The sequence below is a fragment of the Bubalus kerabau genome, chromosome 2 (assembly GCF_029407905.1).
Source record: "Bubalus kerabau isolate K-KA32 ecotype Philippines breed swamp buffalo chromosome 2, PCC_UOA_SB_1v2, whole genome shotgun sequence".
Classification (NCBI taxonomy): domain Eukaryota; kingdom Metazoa; phylum Chordata; class Mammalia; order Artiodactyla; family Bovidae; genus Bubalus; species Bubalus kerabau.
The window spans coordinates 42,066,628-42,092,265 of record NC_073625.1 but is presented as its reverse complement, the minus strand read 5'-3'; the positions used below and the strand labels follow the sequence as shown (position 1 = coordinate 42,092,265).

Here is a 25,638-nt window from a genome sequence, read left to right as displayed (position 1 = left end):
GGAGAAAAGGGATTGAGGGCAAGGCTAGAGGAAACAGCAAGTGAGGATCAAGTCACTTTCAGTCTAAGGTGCAAAATGGAATGCAAACCTTGCCTGGAATCAGATCAGGCCAGTCTCTGTAATGTGTCAGAAAGCAGAGCTTTTTCCTAACCCACGGTCCTAAGTGTTAATCTACATCCCACCAAAGACATGTGATTCACGGTCAAATATGCTTGGTGAATTGCTACATCCTCTAGCTGATGTTAAGTAAGATATTAAAAGACTGAGAATCTTTGGCAAATGAAACTAACTCTTTAACCCAAAGTGAAATAAGTCAGAGAAAGACAAATACTCCACACTACTTACAAGTAGAATCTAAATTAAAAAACAAAATAATAGAACTCATGTACTTCAACACTAGAATGGTAGTTACCGGGGGCTGGATGGTGGGGGAAATGGGGAGATTTGGTCAAAGGGTCCAAATTTCCACTTCTAAGATGGGCAAGTTCTGAGGATTCAATGTTTCATATTGTGACTATGGTTAATAACACTGTACTGTAATCTTGAAATTTAATCTGAAGTTATTGCAGTTATTCATTGCCCACTGTCTGTCCCCCCCAGATGCTCTGGAGCCTCACTTCTGGGTCTGGTCCACAAAACAGGGGCTCCTGCATCACCAGGGGACTTGGTGGAAACAGAGAATCTCAGTACCTTTCTCAGATCTCTCGAGCTGTAATCCTAAAGGAAAAAAGATCCCGGCTGATTCCTACACACAATGCACTTGAGAAGCACTGGACTAGCATCTGTCACAATTGTGGGTACATGTTATGTGCTTTAGAGTTTGCCAAATAGATGCATATATACTTTGGTACAAATTCTATGGTTCTTGCATTATATTTTTCCTAAGTTGTCTACTTTTAATAGTAAAATGACCTGGGCATATATAGCATTTGGATTTTCAAAAAAAAAAAAAAAATGAATGGTGTATCAAAGACAAGACACAGGTCTGAAAGATTCAGCACAGAAGAAACAAAGAGTTTATAATTTTTAAAAAAAGGAAGGTTATTTTCTAAAAATAGCCCTTTAAAATTAAATACAGGTTAAAAACAAAAGTGTAGGGTTTTCAGAACAACATTTTTTTTAAATTTTATTTTATTTTTAAACTTTACATAATTGTATTAGTTTTGCCAAATATCAAAATGAATCCGCCACAGGTATACATGTGTTCCCCATCCTGAACCCTCCTCCCTCCTCCCTCCCCATACCATCCCTCTGGGTCGTCCCAGTGCACCAGCCCCAAGCATCAGAACAACATTTTAACTTGAAAAGATGAGAACTCTGGAGTCTCTATAGCACTGTTTCTTAGAGCAATAAACACACTGCCAGTTATAGAAATCACTGTATGTTGCAGGCCATGGGCCAAGGGCTTTGCAAACCACCCCTCATTTGCTCCATTTCACAAGCCTCTGCTGTCTTGTCAGGGCCATTTCCATCTCACAGACACCAGCCTGGGACTTACAGCATCTCGCTCTGCATCCTCAAGCTTGCAAGTTGCAAAGCTGAGGCCATATCCCTAGACTGAATAAGGAGGCTTCTCTTAGCTACTATCCCAAGCTACCTGCTATGGCAAGAGGATGGAGAAACTAGAGGAAACAGACCCTGCTGCCCCACCCAGATGAGAACGGCTCCACAGGCAGTGGGCTCCGCTCTGAGGACACACAGAGACTGGCCTTCTCTCCTAGGAATGGACCCTGCAATGCGGGGCAAGGCACCAATCCTTGCAGGATGCAGCTTCCTTATCCAACCACAAAGGAATCGCCTTAGGAGGTTCCCTAAGTTCCAAATATTCTAAAGCTCATAATTTACAAAAATAAAAACCTCCTGGTTTTTTAAAGAAAAGATGGACTCTAATTGCCATGAAATTAAAAGACGCTTGCTCCTTGGAATAAAAGTTATGACCAACCTAGACAGCATATTAAAAAGCAGAGACGTTACTTTGTCAACACAGGTCCATCTAGTCAAGGCTATGGTTTTTCCTGTGGTCATGTATGGATGTGAAATTTGGACTATAAAGAAAATTGAGCGCCGAAGAATTGATGCTTTTGAACTGTGGTGTTGGAGCAGCCTCTTGAGAGTCCCTTGGACTGCAAGGAGATCCAACCAGTCCATCCTAAAGGAAATCAGTCCTGAATATTCATTGGGAGGACTGGTCCTGAAGCTGAAACTCCAATACTTTGCCCACCTGATGCGAAGAACTGACTGATTGGAAAAGACCCTGATTCTGGGAAAGACTGAGGGCAGGAGGAGAAGGGGATGGTTGGATGGCATCAGCAACTCACCAAACATGAGTTTGAGTAAACTCTGGGAGCTGGTGATGGACAGGGAGGCCTGGTGTGCTGCAGTCCATGGGTTTGCAAAGAGTCAGACATAACTGAGCAACTGAACAGAACTGAACTAAGTTGTCTAAAGGGTTTCAAATCAGAATGACTTCAGTGCTTGGGCTTATTAAAGTCCACCGATGGGAAACGTTCATTGTTCCAGCCACTGCTCACAGACAGGACTCTCCGAGCTTGCATGCCATGTGCCCACAGGATGGAACCTGAGCAATAAAGTGGTACATTCTTCAGAGATGCCTTAGATTGCACAAAATTACCTTATTCTCCTAACCAGTGCTCCATGAAAATTAGATGTTCAGAGTTGGAGAGAAACTTTAAATGAAGACATCAAAATGTACAATTGGAAAACCATGACATACAAATTTGGCTGATTTTATGAATAAAAGAAAGCTTACAACTATTATCTGGGAATGGATAAAATAGAATTTGCACAACAGACTCTTAAAAGGAAGTATGTTTTTAAAAAGGAAATTTATTTAAAAGTTAATTTAATTGTAATTTTGCTTCCTGGACAAAAGACCACATACAAAGAGAGGGGTGAACTGCCAAAAAAAAAAACAAAAACGACAACAACCAACTAAACAAATAAAAACCAACAACAAAAAACAGGCAATTTGTATTTTGTGAAATGAATTTATATTCCTAAGGGGAAAGTTTTCCCATTGCCTGTAACACAGATAATTTATTCATACCAAGTAAGATTTATCCCCTTATCTTACACATGATAGCATGGAAAAAGAAGACTTTAAAAGGAGGATTCTTGTGTCACCACCAGAGATAATGGGGCCAGACCTGGCTTTGGAGTGCCTTAGGCTCCCTGTGGTGTCCAGTGAGGTCAGACAAAACGGCAGTCACTCTGGGACAATTCCGGAGTATAACATGCTTTTTTTTTTTAATAATAAAAAAAAAATTATTCCTATTTACTTTTATTATCTTGACTTAAAGACCATATAGAAATATCATCTTGACATATTTAAATAAGTGAAGAATTATGGTCTGGGACTGTCTCTGTTTCAACTCCTGCTCTGCCACCTGGAATCTGTGAGGCTGTGAGGCAAGACTTTTAACCGTCTCTGAGTCCACTGTCTCACCTATGAAATGGGGAAAAGAGTATCTCTAAGTAGTGGTGACTGCTTGCTTACACACTTGCCTGGTACTTAGCAATACCTGGTGAATATTATTATTCAGTATAAGTTGTTTTTAGAATAACATGTTATTCAAAGAAATTTTTAGAGAAAGATATTTTGAGTACAAGAGGGACTTAGGAAAAGGGTTATAATGACATCACGTTATTTATGGCCTCAGGCCTTTGGAGAGCATGCAGAGGTTTCAGAAAAGTAGAAGTTCATAGACTGATACATACATACACATACATACAAGATATCTGCTTATGTTTTGCTTGTTCCATAGAAAATGCTTAAATACAACATTACAATAGGTCTGTGTAATATAATTATTATATTTAAATTTGAAATGGAAAATATATTTAAAAAAAAAGCAATTATATCAGTTGGTGGTCATGGAACGATGCTCTATGGTCTCTCTCTCCTTCTACCTGAAAAATACCACCTTTTCCCCCAAAACAACGTGACCAGACTGAACCATGACAGGAGGGAGGTCAAGGTTATGGAAACAGAACAACTAGAAACAGTCACAACTTGGAGGCCATGAAAGACACAGAATTCAATGCCACACAGACCCTTAGACTGAGTTCTGGGGCAGAAAAAGGTCCATCCATGAGTTAGTGTCAGTGTTAACTTCTTGGTTTCCATTACAATGCTACAGGTGTATAAGATGTGACCGTTAGGGGAACCTGGGCTGGGTGATAAACCAACGGTCTGAGCTGGTTTTGCAGATTCTCCACGAAATGACATTAAAATGAACAGTTAACAAACAAAATGAGGAGGGAGAGGCCGGGGCTTCCTTTCTGCACAGGCAGCAGGTCAGCCGAGGGACTGATTTTGGGTGTTGATGGCTCTGGGTATGCCTCTATAATCCATCCTCATTAGAAATTAAATAGACACCAAGTCAATTATCAATTAAGTGACAAGCTGGATAAACACTGCAGGTGTTAATTGACCCTTCAAGGGTTCTTTGAAGCTCACTCAGCTTTGCCAGTTCCTTTGAAGTTCTGTTTTGGCTTCAGCAAATCGCTGATTAGATTGATTTAATGGTGAAGTTTTGCCTGGTTAATGGGAACAGAATAAAGTGTAGTTACAAGACTACTTTTTGTCTCACACAGTCCAGACAGGCAAAGGGGTAGGGTCATGTTGCTTAGTGAATAACTAAACTTAAGCTTAAAAAAAAAAAATTCATATGTAACAGATTTTCTATTGATATAAGAAATCAGGGTTGATTTGAGGGGGCTAGGAAGCATTCTTGAGTTTATGATCAGTGTAGTTTTCCAGGGAGGACAATGGTGTAAAGCTCTACGGCCTCCTGGTGGTACTCCTCCCCATGTTTTACCACCTACATGTCACTTATGTCTTTTAATGTCTGTTCAGCTCAGCAGCCTGGGTGTTCCACGTGGAGGCTGGCTCCTGAACATACACGCAAGAGACACAAACATCCGCTAAGGTGAAGACCAGGGTGCATTTAATGGGGCAAAGTGAGGGTGTTTGCCCGGGGAGGGAAAAGGTCAGGCTGGTGGGCAGGGTGGACCATGCTCTGAAAAGCCTTGAATGATCTGTTAAGGCTTCAGCTGGGTTTTATTCCAATTGTCGTAGCTCAGTCACTGAAGGTTTTTTAAGAAACTAATGCGTTTAAGTAAGTCTGAGGGCACATCTTAAACACATTCGTGAGTTCTTGCCTTTCTTCCTGCTCTACCCCTAGACACACTCACCCCGTCTTGAAACAGGGTAGATAATTATGCCCAGATATGAGTGCATATTTTAAAGATATCAAACACTCTCTTGCTGGTCTTTTGTCAAGACTTTGTGATGTTCCAAATTTTTTTAACCACCATGTCTTAATTTAGAAACCTTAGTAGCTTAATGCTGAAATAAAATCAATCTTTTGTTTTCCTCTTGATATTTCCAGAATTAGAAGTTAGATTGGATCACTTTAGAAAGTAAGAAGGAATGGTTAGCCTCACTGCTAACCAGGTTTCTGACTTCAGGAAAAATCATAATTACTGGACCACACTGCAAAGACAACTAGGACGGACGGCTCTCCCTTTAAAGAAGGTATTGAAGGTATAATAGGCTGACCTGTCTAAACTTAGAATCTAATTCAAAATGAATCAAGCCTCATCTGAGGGAAGCAGAGTGGCTTAGGCTAAAGTGAATGCCGCCCCCCTCTCCGCGCTCCCCCCCGCCCCGACACACCATGATTAACATATGGACAATTTTGGAACTTTACATCATCCACCACTTTTAGACTGCCTCTGCTGTAGCCATGGCAACCCTCACATAAAACATAGCTGAGTTGGTAACTTCACTCCAAATGAATTGAAAATAAGGCTAATCCTATTATTCTTCTCAACAATTTTCCAAGTAGCTTCTTCTCAGAGTGCCCTTGCTTGTATAGTCTCTCTTTTAAAAATAGATTATTGGAAAATTATATGTGTGTGTGCACCCTTTCTACACACATAGCCATTAGCATGGTCCTGCTGTCATTGAAGTGTAACCTTGCACCCGAGATGAAGTACACCCACCTACACGGCCACTTAGTATTTTTCTTGCAGTTCGGGGATGGGTAAATCTTTTAAATATACCAATTTAGAATCTGACACATGGCAGAGGCTGTCACTCGAAAATTACAGTTAAATAATAGTCTTTTGAAGATAAGTTCTATTATGCGTTTGTATAAATCTGGAAAGGTAACCCAGTGGCTCTGCTTTGTATTGTAAATGTGCCCGCGTATGTTTCAGTAGCGATTTTGGAAAACCATGTTTTCCTTTTCTGCCTCCACTGAAGACCATTCTCTTGTAAAGTGGTCCTATGGCCATGTCAAGATATTCCTCTTTGTAATTGTGATAAACACTCAATGTCACCCCAAGAAGCTCTGCTGTCCCTGACTCTACTGATGCACTTGTGTGCTCAGAGGCTTCTCCAGTAGCCCATCTCCCTTAAGGTGGTGGTCTGCTCAAGGCTTTAGGATCCAAACCCCAGTGTCAGTCCTGAAACAGAGGAAAGGGAACTTCCCCAACAGGTCATTAGGCTCAAACCTGGACTGTTCCACTTGGGGGACAGTCTTAGAGTGAAAAGAAAATGTGGTTTGGGTTCAGAGGCCTTCAGACACAGCCTCGCCCCTCACCTGCTCCCTCAGCTTTGCCATCTCCCATCCTTTGTGCCCCTCATCAGAAATGGGCAAGGATGTGAACAACGAGTGCACAGGGCTTTGTGCACACCAACAGGATGGTGCAAGTCATCTTGAGAAGGTAATTGTCAACACAGCTCCATACATGTCTGATGAGGACTATCAGAAGAGAGGAACCACGATGAACCAACAGGAAACCCAGTTTATTAGACCAGAAGGCACACAGGGCACAAGTCCCATCCAGGGTTTTTCAATAACTGCTCGGGTCCTACCCACTGCTGCTAGATTGCTGTCAAGCATGATGTCCTGGCAAACACCAAAAGAAAGAGTTCAGAGAGCTGGAAACCATTTCAGTCTGAATCCAAGCACCAGGAAGACATGGGGCGATTCCTCCAACATTCCCTAAATAGATTCCCGACTATGAGCTGTCGTTTTCAGGCACCCACGTGGCCATAGCCCCACCTGGCATTTCCGACAGATCACAATTTTAGCACATTCAAGAGCCCATCCACACACACTTTTCTGAGTCTGATATTGAAGGAAGAGGGGACCGGAGTTGGGGAAAGGACTGGTGGAGATAAAACGGAGAGGAGGAGAGGATGTGAGAGAAATCAGCAGGGATGAGAAAAGAAGAAATGGGCAAAACCACATCAAGTGAGATCAGTCAGTCCTGCAGGCCACCTGCTGCAGACAAAAGAGACCGAGGGGTCTGCTGCTCAGGGTGCTCACGCTGTGTGGAGGGCCACGAGGACTTCTGCAGGACTCTGCGCCACTGTGCTCCATGTCTCTGCTCAGCATCCCTGTTTCTCTTTCAGACTTGGACATGGACATTCACACTGTAGAGTTTCCTATCTTGCATAAACAAAGTTTGTTTGGCAAAAGCCAACCTTGACCACGGATGCCATTAATACTACCATCGTCTGACACGCCTCACTTTTTCCTCTCCCCCTCTCAACCTGACATAACATCCAGGAAGTGCCTGAGATCTCTGGAATCTCTCACAAATAAGGCCTTAACGAGGAATGGCTGAATTTCTAAGAATGTATCACCATATATTTTTGCATTGCAATGGTTTTCTGAAAACTAAAACAAGGTGATTTTACATCCAGGAAAGTGTTGCATCACTGAATCTCTTACACTGATGGGCAGAGAAAAGCACTCAGTAGATGTTGAATGAATTAATTTAAAACAGTACAGCTCATTTAGTACAGCCTCTTTTTATATAAGCAGTTAAATGATTTGTTCAAGGTCACAGCGATGATTTGCGACAGAACTTAGAGCAGAATCCAGGACACTCAACTTTCAGCTTTGTATCAGGTTCCATGAGCTCTGATGTTACAAGAAGCTAAACAGATAATAACATAATCAATCTTTGAGTCTTAAAACTTAAATTGTATAACATGAAATAAGCAAAAGGGTAACCCTGCTCAATCTAAAAGTATTTCTCAGATGAATGAAATGGAAAACAAATATCACAGAGGCAGTGGCTATTTTTTTCTTAATTGAAGTAACACTTAACATAAGGACAATAAAATTAATGAAAGGAAATAACCATCTATAAATACAAATTCTCTGCGTTGAATGTTGAGTCTTGGAAAATAAAGTAAAATTCAGTGTTGATAATTGGTGTAAAAACAGGTGGTCTAACTTATGACATTTGTCAGGTTTGATATTTTTATCCTTCAGTCTCTGTACTGAAATGCAAACTTAAACCCATAGAGATGTTCAAAATCACTCATTTTATCTCCTCCACCAATGCATCAAGAGCCAATATTTCCTCTATTCCAATTTATTTTGAACTTACAGTGGAGTCTCCTTGTTGTTGAAGACCTGAAATAGGTAGCAGTTGCAGTTCTTAAAATGCTAAGAAATTAAAACAATAAAACAAGACCAAAAAAACCCAGTTCAACTCATATCAAGTGACTTAATTTGATGTATACTTTACATCTTTATTCTTCCATTGTATTATGGACACAGAAAAGTCTGCTCATGCAAGAAACACCATAAACCAGAGGCTATAGTGGATTCGATTGGGTTTTCTCCTGTCACCACCAGCACGCACACCAGGGAACTGATCAGATAACCAGCATTATGTATGCATCAGATGAGCATTTACGGTTCCCTTGTGACCTGCACAGGTTGGTGACATGGTCTCCAGGGAGGAAAAGATGTACGTAATTACACATTTGCAGCACAGGCAACAGATGACTGGTACCACGACATTTTAAAATCACCACCATCTAACAATATCTGTTGACACTGAATCAACTCCAGACCAAATCCAAAACTAGCTCAGCTCACTTAGCTGCCTCTCCTGTGCAGCTTCATATGAGCCCAAACTGAGGCAAATTCCAGTGTCCAGGACCAGACAACTCCTCTAGCTCTAAGACCAGCACAGGAACATCCCAGAAGCTCTGACAAATCATTCACACTATAGGTTACATTGTAGCAGCCAGAAGATCAAGGCAAGAAAGAAGGACGTTTCTTGTCCAGCACTCACCATATGGACGGTGCTTCTGTCCCGCTGATTTCTAAGAAGTCGTATCCTTCTTCGAGCTGGAAATCAGTGAAGACCAGTGCAATGGTGTCCCCAGGCTCCGCAAGGATGGTCCACGTGCAGTCGGCATTGTTCTCATACTCGGAAGGGAAGTGGGGGCTGGAGATGCTGCTGCTCGTCCCCCGCAAAGTTCCCCCGCAGGCCCCCTCGGCTGCAAGGGGCAGAAGAGAGAAAGCACATTTAAAAGTGGCTTCAGACACAAGTACCTCCATCAAGCGCCACTGTTCATGGGTGGCAAATATTTTCTGAATCCAAAATCATGACACACAATCGGAAAGAGGGTTTCTTTCTTCTGATTTGTTAGTTTAGTTCTATGGAAAGACATAACAGTATACCAATTATATTGCCTTGTGAACTGAACTACCACTAAAGAAAGAAGTGAAATTACGTCTTTTCTAAGATCTGTGATGTGCAGTTATTATACACCTGAGGTTCACAGGTGGCTCAACCATATTCTCAAAGGAAGACAGAAACAAGTTGGCAACATTTTGAGTCTTAAAAGTATGTAGCCATCTTTGCTTCATTTTCTGTGAGCTGGCTGTGAAAACACAGTGATCTTAAAAGAAGTATCCACCCTAATCTTTACATCAGGTAGAGTTTGGAACGTGCACTTGGCTTTGAATTTCAGATAAGTCCTTGAATAAGATGAAAACAGAGAGGCACCAGTATCATATAATGATTCTGAGTAGGAAACAGCTACATGAAAACTTAAAATGAATAATCAAGGAAAAATGACAAGGAAAGGATCAGTAAGGTAAAATATAATACACTGAGGATACAAATTAGCATTGGAATAAATACTCTTTTGAAGAGAAATGGATCTTGTAATTTTTTCCACATAGTAAAAAAATAGATGTTATTCAATTTATATAATCATCTAATACAAAATGTTACGTATATAGTAAACTGTATATATAGGGCAGCCAAATATTTGTAAGACAACATTTTTTTGAAGACACTGTAACTACTGTTCCTTCCGCTCTTTCTTCCCATTTTTTCCTCTCATTTCTCCCTTCCACTCTCCCTCCCTTCTTTCCTATCACATAATCCTAGCAAAGAGTACACCCTTGGCTGTCTGTGTCTGCAGACTCTATATCCATTTTGTTGTTGTTCAGTCACTCAGTTATGTCTGACTTTTTGTGACCCCATGGACTGTAGCATGCCAGGCTTCCCTGTCCTTCACCATCTCCCGGAGTTTGCTCAAACTCATGTCTATTGAGTTGATGATGCCATCCAACCATTTCATCTTCTGCAGCCCCCTTCTCCTCCTGCCCTCAAACTTTCTCAGCATCCTGCTCTTTCCTAATGAGTTTGCTCTTGCATCCATAAATTCTACCAACAGCAGATGGAAAACATACAAAAAATATTCCTAGAAAGTTCCAAACAGTAAAACTTAAGTTTGCTGCATGCTGACAACTATTTACATAGCATTTTCATTGTATTAGGTATTATAAATATTCTACAAATAATTTAAATTATATGAGAGGATGTGTGTGGAGTTTACATACATATATTACTATGACATTTTTTATAAGGGGCTTGAGTAACCAAGAAAAGTTCCAGACTTCCAGAAAAGGATCTACTTCTGCTTTATGGACTATGCCAAAGCCTTTGACTGTGTGGCTCAAAATAAACTGTGGAAAAAGACATGGGAATACCAGACCACCTGACCTGCCTCTTGAGAAACCTATATGCAGGTCAGAAAGCAACAGTTAGAACTGGACATAGAACAACAGACTGGTTCCAAATAGGAAAAGGAGTACGTCAAGGCTGTATATTGTCACCCTGCTTATTTAACTTATATGCAGAGTACATCATGAGAAACTTTGGGCTAGAAGAAGCACAAGCTTAAATCAAGACTGCCAGGAGAAATATCAATAACCTCAGATATGCAGATGACACCACCCTTATGGCAGAAAGTGAAGAAGAATTAAAGAGCCTCTTCATGAAAATGAAAGAGGAGAATGAAAAAGTTGGCTTAAAGCTCAACATTCAGAAAACTGAGATCATGGCATCTGGTCCCATCACTTCATTGGAAATAGATGGGGAAACATCTATGACTTTGTTTTTTGGGGGCTCCCAAATCACTGCAGATGGTGATTGCAGCCATGAAATTAAAAGACGCTTACTCCTTGGAAGGAAAGTTATGACCAACCTAGATAGCATATTAAAAAGCAGAGACATAACTTTGCGAACAAAAGTCCATCTAGTCAAAGATATGGTTTTTCCAGTAGTCATGTATGGATGTGAGAGCTGGACTATAAAGAAAGCTGAGCACCAAAGAATTGATGCTTTTTAACTGTGGTGTTGGAGAAGACTCTTGAGAGTCCCTTGGACTGCAAGGAGATCCAATCCATACTAAAGGAAATCAGTGCTGAATATTCATTGGAAGGACTGATGTTGAAGCTGAAACTCCAATACTTTGGCCACCTGATGCAAAGAGCTAACTCATTTGAAAAGACCCTGATGCTGGGAAAGACTGAACGTGTGATGAGAAGGGAACAACAGAGGATGAGATGGCTGGATGGCATCACCGACTCAATGGACAAGAGTTTGAGTGAACTCCATGCGTTGGTGATGGACGGGGAGGCCTGGTGTGCTACAGTCCATGGGGTCCCAGAGCTGGATGCAACTGAGTGACTGAACTGAACTGAACTGAGTATCCAAAGATTTTGTGACCTGCTGGGGACCCTGGAGTCCATATGTGACAATTGTGTCGTCCCAGCCCCAGGGACTCTGCACTAATCATGCTGTCCGATACCCCACATCCACTGCCTCCATGTCTGTTCCTTGGCCTCTTCCTGGGTTCAACATCCTGCCCTCTCTCATCCACCTTGTCTTGCTCCCTGTCTCCTCAGCCTGATCTGCCCCATTTCTTAGCCCTTTGCTCAGGACAAAGCATTGGGCCACAAGTTTTATGAGCCTGGCTGTGCTCAGGGATTCGCCTGGGCCTCATAGGTAGTCTGGAACTCAGTCAAGTCCCCTCTCTTCCCTCCTCATGCGCCGAAATCAACATTTCCTGTACTTGAGTCAGTTACACGGACCCTTCACTCAGCCATCTTCAGTAGGAGGAATGGGACTATAATAATATACCTCTGGGCTTAAGATAACATCCAACCTTATTATTTCAAAGAGTAAAAGCAGGAAAGTAAGCTAATTTAGTTATAGTACTATGAGGTATTTTCAAATATAAAGTTCTAAAAAAAATAATATTTTATTAAAAACTGCAGCAAGCCTATAAGAAGAAAGTTTCATTATGGTAGCAACCTAGAAGGGGTTCAGTTGAGTGTTTGTTTAGCTCTGTTTGTTTTCAGCAAATAGCTGAGTCACAAGTCCAGAAATGCTCTTTTTATCAGCAGAGCAGCAGGGAAATTTCAAGAAGAAATAAAGTAAAGGCAGGCAGACAAAGCAAAATAATCAAAGTAAAACATTAAGAAATGGGGATTATGGACAAGCTTCTTGGAAACTGAAGAGTTATTTAAAGCTCCATAAACATTTAATGTAAACTTGGAAATCACATATACCCATGGCGGATTCATGTTGATATATGGCAAGACCAATACAATATTGTAAAGTAATTAGCCTCCAATTAAAATAAATAAATTTAAATTAAAAAAAGTAAAATCTATTAAAAATAACTATTAAAACAAACTAGATAATTCTGGCCAATATTTATATATTATAGTTATATATCAATATAATGTAAGTTTCTTTTTTTATCCCTGGATTTTAACAGTAGAACAAATGTACCAAAAAATTTATCTTAATATTAAATCTGCTATATACAGAGAAATTTTTTTTTGTCTAGAAGCTGAAAAATTGGGGGAGGGTATCTACTGAAGTAAGTGTTATTTACAATTACATCATATCCACACACACACTTTTTTTTTTTTAACACATTATGCAGAAAGAAAATGAAGTTAGGTTTGAAACTGCCAGGTAAATACTTGACTATAAAAATTAGCACCCAAAATGTTTCCTAATAAGATGCTGAATATCAATATTGAGTCCCTTCACTCCATATGGTAAAATCTGTGCTCCTGGGACAGCCACATGAAGGGGTCAGAGGGTACAAGTGGAAAAATGGAGTCAAGGAGTCTAATCCTGCAGCAACTATCAGAGCAATTATTTCTTTAAATCCGTTTCCTATATTGAGTTTCCACAAAATCTTGCATTTGAAAAAAAAATTCCACAGCTTAAAGGAGTTTGAATGTCATCAAGTTAATCCAAGAAGAAGATAAGGTTTTTAATAAAAGATGTGTTTGAATGTACTGATTTCTGTAAGTGGGGAAAATAATTCTAACTGTAAGCAGAAATCAGAGTGCAGTGTGTCCCCTAAGGAATTTCACAACTTTTAAAAAGTTTCATCCCAAACTGTAAAAGTATTATAAGCTTTGCTTGGGTATCAGTGTTGTTAGGAATTTCACTTTATGGCATGATTCAAAATACAGAATAAAACATTATTTAGAGACATACTTTGCCATATTTATAATAAAGAAAAATTGAAACCAACAAAATGTTTAACAATAGATAAATCGTTAAATAAATTACAATGCAACCAAACCATGCAGTACTTACCAAGCATCTGTAACACTGCTTCAGCAAGTCCCTGACTCACAATATTAAATTTATAAAATGCAGAGTATACCCTGCATAATTTCTTCTCAATTTTAAAAATTGTATAGAAAAATATTCAGCAAAGAAGAAAGATGTGCACACACATTTAAAATGTTCAGTTGCTAATACTAGGCAATGTTTTCTAACATGCCTTCCCTAAGGCTGTGTAGAATACTGGTACCAGCGCGAGCTTTCAAATTGGCTGCCTGGATTGGAATCTGAGTTTTCGCACCTTTGTATAACAAGTTCTATTCTCTGGGCCTCAGTGTGGCTATTTATAAATAAAGATAGTAAGGATGTCACACAATCAAAGGCATGTTTCTTCCAGTAGTATGGATGTGACAGTTGGGCCATAAAGAAGGTTGAGTGCCGAATAATTGATACTTTTGAACTGTGGTGTTGGAAAAGACTCTTGAGAGTCCCTTGGACTGCAAGGAGATCAGAGAAGTAAATCCTAAAGGAGATCAGTCCTGAATATTCATTGGAAGGACTGATGCTGAAGCTGAAGCTCCAATACTTTGGCCACCTGATGTGAAGAGTCAATTCACTAGAAAGAGTCTGATGCTGGGAAACATTGAGGGCAGGAGGGAAAAGGAGCAACAGAGGATGAGGTGGTTGGATGGAAAAATTGACTCAATGGACAAGAGTTTGAAAAAACTATAGGAGACAGTGAAGGACAGGGAAGCCTGGTGTGCTACAGTCCATGGGGTTGCAAAGAGTTGGACATGACTTCATGACTGAACAACAACAACAATTTGTAAAGTGGTTGTGAAGGTTAAATAGATCAATAGCTATAAAGTGCTCAAAATACTGCAGGCAAATACTAATGACTCCATAAAAATGGTTTATTTGTATTTTCTCCAACTTAGCATGCAGTCATTGCTTAAAAAAAAAAAAAAGTCTCTCAGTCATGTCCAACTCTTTGCCACCTCATGGACTGTAGCCCACCAGGCTCCTCCATCCGTGGAATTTTCTAGGTAAGAGTACTGGAGTGGGTTGCCATTTCCTTCTCCAGGGGATCTTCCTGACCCGGGGAAGTCATCGCTTAATGACAGGTTATTTAATTATTTTGATCATTTTTACCACCGCTTTGAGTAAGACTGTTCTCCAAGATCTACACACCGCTTTCACCAGGAGTTTAGCAGCTGCCACAAGGGGAGAAGAGGGTCACAGAGTCCGGTGGTCGGAAGGCAGCCCCCTTCCCGAGGATTCCACTCCTCTGGGGGGCTGGAATGAATGGGTCCCTGATCTAACGCTACTGTTTCTGCAGCCTCATCACCTGTGTTATATCTGAGACCATTGGTGGACCGTTCCCTTCCATCCTTCATCCTTGGGTACTGAAGACACTGTGAGAAGTACTGGTTTGAGGTCACCCCACCTCCCCTCAAAGATCAACACAGCTCACGTGTATGGTTCCTTCCTCTCTCCCAAGCTCCTATCAGCAGAATTTCCCACATCTCAACCACTTCTGGGGTACAACCCCCACTTTTTTACACTCATGGAAACCAGATGTCTTTTCAGGATGCTGCATCATGAAATCCTCCCTAAGGTCTGAGTTTTGTACCCACGTCCTGAATGCCACTGTCCTGGACTACATGCTCACAGACATGCACTTCATTGCAGACCACTTTTGTTCTGTCCCCCCGAAGTGCTCCAGTTGGGAGTCTCTCATCCTCAGAATCTAGCACCTTCTTCCTTGGAGTCATCTACACAATCCCTGGGGCAGCTTCACCAGTCCTTGCAGATTTTTACTTCTGGTTCACTTTCAGTGTCTCCAACGCTACATCTGACTTGCTTCTCACTGAGTTCAGTATCAAGCTAGACCATCTTCTGAACACCGGACTCTTGGTTCCCTTGTCCCTCTTCCAGCAACCCAGTTCCAAGGCAGGCCTTCATCCCCACCTTCATCTTCCATCTTCCCAAAAGCAATAAATGATCATTTTCCAGCAGCAAAGGGGGCTGCCCCATTTTCAGACCTCCACTCTCTACATTTCCAGGTCACATCCTCAAATACCTTCACTCCAATCACTCTTGGACCCCGATGGGCCAACACTCCCCGATCTTCCCACTTTCTCACTTCCTTCCCTCATGCCCCTCTTGTTCCCATGTCTCCCCTTGCCATCCTCAGGTTTTGTGGCCTTCATTTCAATCACTCCCTTGTGTTTGCTGTCACTCCACTGTCAGCACCTTAGATTTGAATTGGACCAAATCCACATGGGCTCCCAAGGTAAATGTGGCTCCAGAAAAAACCCAAATAGACATGCAGTGATGGGTCAACCACATCCGACCCGGCTTTTAATGATGACATCCCTGCTCTGTTCCCCACATCCATTCTCCACTGGGAGAAACAGTCCTCTGTTGCGAGGAAGGGCCATTTTGTACCCTCTTCCTCCTCCTGCCAGCATCTCCTGCTGCATCCTTAACATGATTTTTGTTTCCTATTTCCCTAAGAAAAGAGAAGTGATTGAAAGAGAAATTTTATGATCTATTGACACCATGTATGATCACCTACTTGCATTTCTGCCCACAAAATGTCCTCCCTGGATGACAGGTAAACGCTCAGCATACAGTTTACACCTATACCTGTGCTATTGCTCTGATCTAAGCCAAATCCCTCAACAAATGATCATTTACTCTTTTGACTGGAGAGCTGCTCTCAGCATACATAGCTTAGTCACTCAGTCATGTCCAACTCTTTGCAGCCCCATGGACTGTAGCCTGCCAGGTTCCTCTGTACATGGGATTCACCAAGGAAGAATACTGGAGAGGGTTGCTATTTCCTTCTCCAGGGGATCTTCCTGACCCCGGGATGAAACCCACATCTCCTGTTATCCTGCACTGAAGGTGGATTCTTTACCACTATCACCTCCTGGGAAGCCCCATAAAAACATGTTATAATACTTCCCATTCAAAAAAAACTTTTTTTTTTAAGTAACTCTTTTGTTTAAGTAACTCTTTTAAAAGATACATACTCCTTGGAAGGAAAGTTATGACCAACCTAGAGAGTATATTAAAAAGCAGAGACCTTTTCCAACAAAGGTACATTTAGTCAAGGCTAGATGGAAAAATCATTTTTCCAGTGGTCATGTAAGATGTGAGAGATGGACTATAAATAAAACTGAGTGTAGAAGAATTGATGCTTTTGAACTATGGTATTGGAGAAGACTTGAGAGTCCCTTGGACCGCAAGGAGGTCCAACCAGTCCATCTTATAGGAGATCAGTCCTGAGTGTTCATTGGAAGGACTGATGTGGAAGCTGAAACTCCAATACTTTGGTCACCTGATGCCAAGAGCTGACTGAATAGCAAAGACCCTGATGCTGGGAAAGATTGAGGGCAGGAGGAGAAGGGGATGACAGAGGATGAGACAACTGAATGGGATCACCAACTCGATGGACATGAGTTTGGATAAACTCCGGGAGTTGGTGATGGACAGGGAGGCCTGGCATGCTGTGGTCCATGCGGTTGCAAAGAGTCGGACACAACTGAGCGACTGAACTGAACTTTTGTTTCCACATCTATTTCCAGACTCCATATCTACCTTTAGCTTATATTGTAAAGTAATTGACCTCCAATTAAAATAAATTTATATTTAAAAAAAATAAAATAAAATAAAATCCCTTTCCCAGAAACACACCTTAAAAATGTCTATAATTGCAATCTTTAGTTTTTTCCCATCCTTAACTGAATCCACCTGAGTCAGGATTTTGTTCTCATTGGTCCACAAGAACCGCTCGTCTCACGTCAGCCACACCAACAAATCCAAGGATCAGTTCTCAGTTCTCATCTCATAAAAACTCTCAACTACATCCCACAGTTGTCCACATCATCTTCCGTGAAGTACTTTTTTGTCAATATACTTGTAAAGTTCTTATATCTTGAAATAATTGCAAATTCACAAGAAGTTGCAATCATAGTACAGACTGATCCTGTGTACCCTCCTTCCACTTTCCACCAATGATTACATCTTACATAGGTACAGTATAGCATCAAAAAATGACACTTTTACAATGTGTACATGATTTTGCTCACTAGTTTCTTATATATCACAGCCATGGCTGCCTCTAACCTTAAGGGCATGCTTTCTTGGTCCCCCCATTATTTTGATTTCATCTCTCAGTCCTTAGAGAAGGCAATGGCACCCCACTCTAGTACTCTTGCCTGGAAAATCCCATGGATGGAGGAGCCTGGTAGGCTGCAGTCCATGGGGTCGCTGAGAGTCGGACATGACTGAGCGACTTCACTTTCACTTTTCACTCTCATGCATTGGAGAAGGAAATGGCAACCCACTCCAGTGTTCTTGCCTGGAGAATCCCAGGGATGGGGCATCCTGGTGGGCTGCCATCTATGGGGTTGCACAGAGTCGGACACAACTGAAGTAACTCACCAGCAGTCTCATCTAGGCTCAGTTCTATGGATTTAAATAGTGTACATATGTTGACAGTTCTCTAGCTTGAAGGTTGATTTCAGATCTTTCTTGAATTTCACTTTTATGTAACCAACTGCCAACTCGGCATATCCAAATGGATGTCTAAATAGCAATCCAGATCTACTAGTTCCCAGATAATATTCTTTTTTTTTAATTTAATTTTATTTTTAACTTTACAATATTGTATTGGTTTTGCTCAGATAATATTCTTAAACTTTATTTTTCCAAGTCAAATTCCACAGCCTTCTCTATTTCAATAAGTGGGAAGCCCATTCTTCCAGTGGCTTAGAAAAAACTGGTATCGTACATGACTCTCCTGTTTCTCTCATGTTCTGCAACCACTGTGTCATAGAATTCTACTGGCAATTTCTTTAATCTGTATTCTTTTGCTTGATTTTTTGCTTCTTCTAACAACTTTATTCATAATTGATGAAAACCGGAAGCAACCAAAATGTCCTTCAATAGCTTGAAAGTGAAAGTGTGAGTTGCTCAGTCATGTCTGACTCTTTGCGACCCCATGGACTTTGCCTACCAGGTTCCTCTTTCCATGGGATTCTCCAGACAAGAATACTGAAGTGGGTTGCCATTTCTGTTGCATATATAATGGGATATTATTCAGAAATAGACTGAAGAAGGAAATGGTAACCCATGCCAGTATTCTTGCCTGTACAAATCTCATGGACAGAAGAGCCTGGTGGGCTGAACTAAGATGGAGTCACAAAGAGTTGGACATGACTCAGTGACTAAATAACAAACATCATTCAGAAATATAAGGAAATGAACTGCCAAGTTATGAAGAGACACAATAGCCTTAATGCATACTGTGAAGAGAGAGGCACCTACATGTTGTATAGCTTCAACAATATGACATTCTGAAAAGGTACAACTATAGACAGTAAAAAGATCAGGGGTCACCTAGGGGTTAGGGTGGAGAGAGAAATGAACAGCTGGAGCACAAGGGATTGTAAAGGCAGTGGGCCCATTCTACAAAACACTGCAATGGTAGGTAAATGGCATTATGCATTTGTCAAAATACATTGATATTATTTCATCAGTTGTAATCAAAGTACCATACTATTGTAAGATATTAATAATAGGAAAGACTTTGCAGGGGGACAGAAGGACTCATATACAGGAATGCTATTTCCTGCTCAAGTTTTCTATAATCTTAAAACTGCTCTAAAAAATGATGTCTATAAGCTTTTTTTTTTTTTTAATGTAATGCTAAATAATCAGAATGAGAGGATAAAAAATGCCCTGAGCCAGAGGCAGGAGGGAATCTGGTAACCACGAAGTCCTCAGAGAAGTCTCCTTGGAAAGCTGACCTTTCTAATCTGTATTCTGAATCCAAATGCATCTTGCAACCTCCACTGCTGCTTGTGTTGTGCAAGTGATGAGTCACTCAGTCAAGTCTGACTCTTTGCAACCCCATGGACTGCAGCCCTCCAGGCTCTTCTGTCCATGAAATTCTCCAGGCAAGAATACTGGAGTGGGTAGCCATTCCGTTCTCCAGGGGATCTTCCTGATCCAAAGACCAAACTCACGTCTCCTGCATTGGTAGGTAGATTCTCTACCATCTGAGCCATGAGGGAAGCCCCACTGCTCCTATTACCTCTCAAAATAGCATCATATCTCTCCTTGAAGACTGGAGTGGTTTTCAAATAGGTTTCCCCATTCCACCCTTCCCACCACATATTCTTGGCTCAAAAGAGCAGCAGAGTGAGTCTCTTAAATTCAAAATGCAATGACGCTGCTTCTCTCATCAAAACCATCTAATGTCTTCCCATACGGCTCTGTATAATGGCCCACAGGGCCCCAGAATCCCTCAGCATCCATTCCCTCTGACCTTTTCTCCCACAACCATGCCACTGTCCACTCCACTCCAGCCATACTGGCTTCTACATTGCTCTTCACTCACCCTGTGGTTGCTCAGGATCAAAGTCCTGGCTGTTTCCTTGATCTCGACCATGCTCTCAACAGTCTCATGTCGTTTAATCTCTCACCCCCATGAGGGGTACAAATATTGCTGTGTTGGCCAAAGAGTGGTTTCCCAGGACAGGGGACCTCCAGTGCTAACACCAGGACTGTCTTAGGCAAACCAAGCAGTAGTCACCACAGCTCAATCAGAGGGCACTGTCTCAGTGAATGTGTCTGTCAACACTTAAGTAAACAATTATTACAATTGGGTATGTGACATATTGATTTGTTTTTACTTATTTTTGTTTTGATTTATGTGGTCGACCTCTACCCATGAGGGCTTCCCTTGTGGCTCAGCTGGTAAAGATCTACCTGTAATGCAGGAGACCTGGGTTCAATCCCTGGGTTGGGAAGATCCCCTGGAGAAGGGAAAGGCTACCCACTCCAGTATTCTGGCCTGGAGAATTCTAGTCCATGGGGTCACAAAGATTTGGACACAACTGAGCGACTTTCACTTCTCCCCACAAAGATATGGCAGTTGGGGCTTTTCTTGTTTTGTTCACTTTGTAGCCCCAGCAAAGAACTTATGTAAGCAGACTACAGCTTATGGGCCGCATGCAGCCTGGTATCTATTATTGTAAATAGACCCCAGGCTGCATGTAGAAACAGTCATGCCTGTTTGTTTAGGTAGTCACTGGAGACTTCTGCTCTAAAATTACTGACTACAGTAGCTGAAACACAGACCATATGGCTTGAAATACATGAAACATTTACTTTATGGCCCTTGACAGAAAGAGTCTACTGACCTGACTGTTAAATATATCTGACATCTTGTCTGTCCTGCATAAATGTTTCTTAAATGAACAAACACAAATAGACAGCAGACATAGTCTACTGGAAATAAAAAAACAAACAAAAAAAAAAACCCAACTTTGGGGCATCGTTTTCATGCTATTAAATCCTCAGCAAATTAAAAGGAAATGCGAACATCAAATCCAAGAGAAATTGTAGTAAAAATACGTGTGGCATGGAAATTTGCTCAGCAAGTTTGCAAAGCATAAATAACATCCCAAGAATTCTTTCCTTAGGAAATAATTAAACAGAAGAAACAAAGGCAATGCTATATATACAGAGACACTAATTATAGCATTATGTGTAGAAGCAAACACTGGAAACACTCATTATGCTCAATTATGGGGAGAGAGAGAACTATTAATTTGTATAATATTGAGGATATTGAGAAGAAAATGCTGTCAATTAAAACTGAAATGTTTATCACTTAATACCAATCTTAAAAATAAAACCAAAATGTACTATGTTCTACGATTTTAGCCTCTAAGAGTTTCAGAGGATGAACTGCTTTCTTTGGTTTCCACCTTTGTTCCATTCTAGCTTGTCAGTAATAATGATTTCAATAATAATGGCTATTATTGGTACTGAGTACTTCCAGCATCTCATTTAATCTTTACCAGTCCCATGAGATTTAAAGCATTAATTGTATTAGTCTAGATACACATGTACACACATATATGCACATATTCCACACTGAATCACTTTGTTGTACACCTGAAACTAACACAACATTGTGAATCAACTATATTAAACTTAAAAAAAAAAAAAAAAAAAAAAAAGAGCATGAATCCAGTTCAACAGATTCACAGGCAGAGGCTTTGCAAACAGCTTGTCCAGGATGTCTTAGCTAGTAAGAAAACAGGGTCCTTGCTAGTAAACATGTCCATCACTGTCCATCACAAGGAATGGCATTTCCTTGGACAAGTATTAATTTGGTCACAAGACGGCTTCAGTCCTACAACCTAAGATGGTATTTACATGAGAAAAAATCTTGGAAAAATACTGCAACTTGGGCCTCAAAATAACTGGTATACAGGCACTTACAATTATGCTTTAAAATGTTAGATTGTATTCAGTGAGATAATGTTAAAAAAAAAAAGTGCTTATCAGAAAGCCTTGTAGCCTTGTGAAATGCAAAGCATGCACACCAGATTTACTATAATAACATGGACATATATTTTCAACATTTAAAAACAATTGGTGAGACTTAGGGTTGTTTATTACCTGGTATATATAGATAAGTGCTGTAAACTAAACTCCCCAAAGCTGTCTACGCTTAATACAGAGCTGTGTTTCTTAAATGAAGACTATCCCATTCAACCTTATTTTGCAATGCTTGGTCCTGACATGATTAATCATTTAAGATTCATTTTTACAATGTTACCTCTGTAACATAACTGATAAAAACACAGCTGTGTTTTAAATATCACAGAGTTTGACACCCACAATAAAGCATGACTCCTCTCCCTCCCTGCCTCCCTCCGGCTGTATCTTCTCCCAGAGTTTCCCTTCCCCATCAGTGGCACAATGTCTGCAATTAAAAACCTTGAGTGACATTTCATAAGGCACTGGCAAGTGACATGTTGTCGTTTCCAGTCATATTATGTAAGGCTTATCAATTAAAGAAATTTGCAACTTTAGGCAACTTTACATGAAACATGGCATCCATTATTTAGCATGTTTTATTAAGGGCATTGCTAAGACTTCTCCTGGCACTTTATTTCATGGCATCTCTGCTTGCTATCATTCATTGTTCCAAGGAAATACAACTGTCCTGAAACGGATAAAATCCGTCAATTCTCTAAAACAAGCAAAACAGCTGCCACATCCTGTACTCTTTCAGTAACAGTGACAATGGGTTTTGACACTTTTCAGTGAATATTTATCTTAAATGCATGTGTTGAGACAGAGAGACAAGGTGACAGCCTCAGTGAGTAAATAGCTATAGACTCTGCTAATAATTCGTTTACAGCTGTTTTTCAGTGGTTTGCAGGTCATGCTTCTCAACAGAGCAAAAGAGAAAAAGCAAACACACCTGTCCTTAACTGCCCCAAGCAGGAGGCGCTGTGTGAGACCTGCCTTTGCACCCACCGTCTCTGCAGCTCTGGACAGCACGCCTCACATCGCACAGGCTTAGGTTCCTTACCTGCAAGTTCTGAGGATTAATATTAAACTTGAACACTTCCAGACAGGATAAGATCAACTAATGCATGCCAAGTTCCTAACACAACACCTGCCACAGAGGTGTGTGGTCTAAATAAAATGCTGAGCCATGCCTACACTTCCCTGTGGCTTTTCTTGAAATAATTCTTAGTGGGTGCAAAAAGACTCTGCTGGCTGAAAATGGAAAATAAGGAGGGAAGGATGATCAACCAGCCAAGGGTCAGGTGGTTCGTTTCCTGCCTCAAGTGTCTAATTCCACTTCACCTGGAGCCAGAGAACCCCTGGCTGCAGGTACTGGGATCCCTGTGCCCAGCAGCATCCTTTAGGCCTCACCTTTCTGCCCCTAAACAAGGGTTCCTGGGAGGACAAGTTGGAGGTAGGGGGGATTTAGGGCTGCAGTGAAGAGAGGGGAGAGAGGATCAACCGAATGCAAAGAGAGCCTTTTCCAAGAGGAGGACTATCTGGCTGGGAGCGGACCCCTGCCCACCCACCTCCTTTTCTCTAAGACTGACAGACTCTATAAAGAAACAGCTGTAGCCAATCACATCTAGCCTTCAGAGTAAAATATGAGAAAGGTCCTCCAGCCAAGCATCCCTCTGTGGGTGTGAGGCTCCCCTGAGCTGCGCTGATGCATCGAGTTCATCTGAGGGCCCCAAGGCTGTGGCTGGTGTCACCCCACAGAGCTCACGGAAAGCCGCCACAGCCGCGGCGTCCACGACAACACAGGGACGGGCGGTCACGTCTCCCTGCTGCCGTCCGCCTACCTTTCTGCTTCTCCTCTGAGGCTCGTAATCCCCGAGGGGCCTGCAGGCCAGCCAGACACCTCCACCCGCAAGGCACAAAGAGCAGGCGGAGAAATGGGAGGGTGCGGGGCTCAGCAGCGTCCCTCCCCCAAGGAGAAAACCGGGTTGCACAGGACTTTCCCCGGAGCAGGGGCCACGTTCTCCCCTCCCCTTCCCAGGTTCCTCGGGGCTTGAGGAATAATTTGTCAGGAGGAAAATATCTGTTTGCTCAATCCCATTTCAAAAATTTGTGCTCCAATGAAAACATAGGTCTCTAAAGAAACCTATTTTTATTCTTTCTTTTAAATTAAAAGGGAACAGGCCGAGCATTGCAGGGACAGATGGAATAAGATGCCAGGTCACAGTTCAGCCTCTCCCACTTACCGCTGTGTGACCTCATGCCTCTGTGCCCGAAACTCTTTGCATGAAAAACAAGACCAACGAGAACACCTAACTTGCAGGGATATGAAAGAAAGTGAAAATGTTAGTTGCTCAGTTATGTCTGACTGTTTGTGTTCCCATGGACAGTACCCTCCAGGCTTCTCTGTCTGTGGGATTCTCCAGGCAAGAATACTGGAGAGGGTTGCCATTCCCTTCTCCAGGGGATCATCCCGACCCAGGGATGGAACCCAGTTCTCCTGCATTGCCGGCAGATTCTTTACCATATGAGACACCAGGGAAGCCAGGGTCATGGTGAACATTAAATACAAAGATATTTGTAAAGCATGTGAATGATACCTGATGTTCGATTACTGATATAGGTTTAATTGTTATGACATCTTTTTCTTAAAAATCTACATTTTGAATGACCAAGCAGAAATGTCTTATCATTTGATAACTGATGCTAACCCATGTATTCCTCTGGGGCTTCCCAGGTGGCACTAGTGGTAAACAGCCCACCTGTCAATGCAGGAGATGGAGGAGACATGGGTTCCATCTCTGGGTTGAGAAGATTCCTTGGAGGAGAGCATGGCGACCACTCAAGTATTCTTGCTTGGAGAATCCCATGGATAGAGAAGCCTAGTGGCTTACTATGGGGTCACAAAAAGTCAGACATGACTGAAGCGACTTGTCTTCTTTTTTTTTTTAATTAATTTTTTATTGAAGGAAAATTGCTTTATAGAACTTTGCTGTTTTCTGTCAAACCTTATTAAAAATACTTTGAACCTGATTTATTAGACCCTTAAGAAAAATGAATGTAGATATAATCTCCATCTGACTATTGTTACATCTATATTTTTGATACCATCATTCTATTTATATACTCGTATATATCTCCATGCATGCTGAATATGTGATTTTTGTACATTATTGCAATCCACATAGTTACATGTGAAACACAATGGCCTGTCCTGACACAGACTCACCCTTCAGTAGGTGCTCACTCCTTTTCTGAATCTCTATTCATTTTTTCTTCTTAAATGAGCCTGGTAGTCTTCTTTTTTATTCTAAATAACTCCAATAAAGCATAAAAAACATTTGCTTAAGAGCCAGTAGCATTAAGATAATTTAGCATCATATAATTTATATGAATTTACTTTCAATTTTTTTTCTTATTATTTGTCTCCAATCACTGAAATCTGAAATCTGAATTTGCTTTCAAGATTGGAAGGGGGAGAAGATCTAGATGGTAATTGTAACAGCTAATACTGTTAGAATTAATAATACTAATATAATAATACTAATA

The 25,638-nt window shown here is 41.2% G+C and overlaps 1 protein-coding gene across 1 annotated transcript in view; it reads right to left on the bottom strand.

Moving 5' to 3' along the window:
- Positions 1-25,638, bottom strand: part of CSMD1 (CUB and Sushi multiple domains 1) — a 1,679,419-nt gene that overhangs the window by 1,027,435 nt on the left and 626,346 nt on the right. The window contains exon 4 of the mRNA XM_055567572.1: positions 9,136-9,343. Coding sequence (XP_055423547.1) covers positions 9,136-9,343 — 208 coding nt within the window. The remainder of the gene's footprint in view (positions 1-9,135; positions 9,344-25,638) is intronic.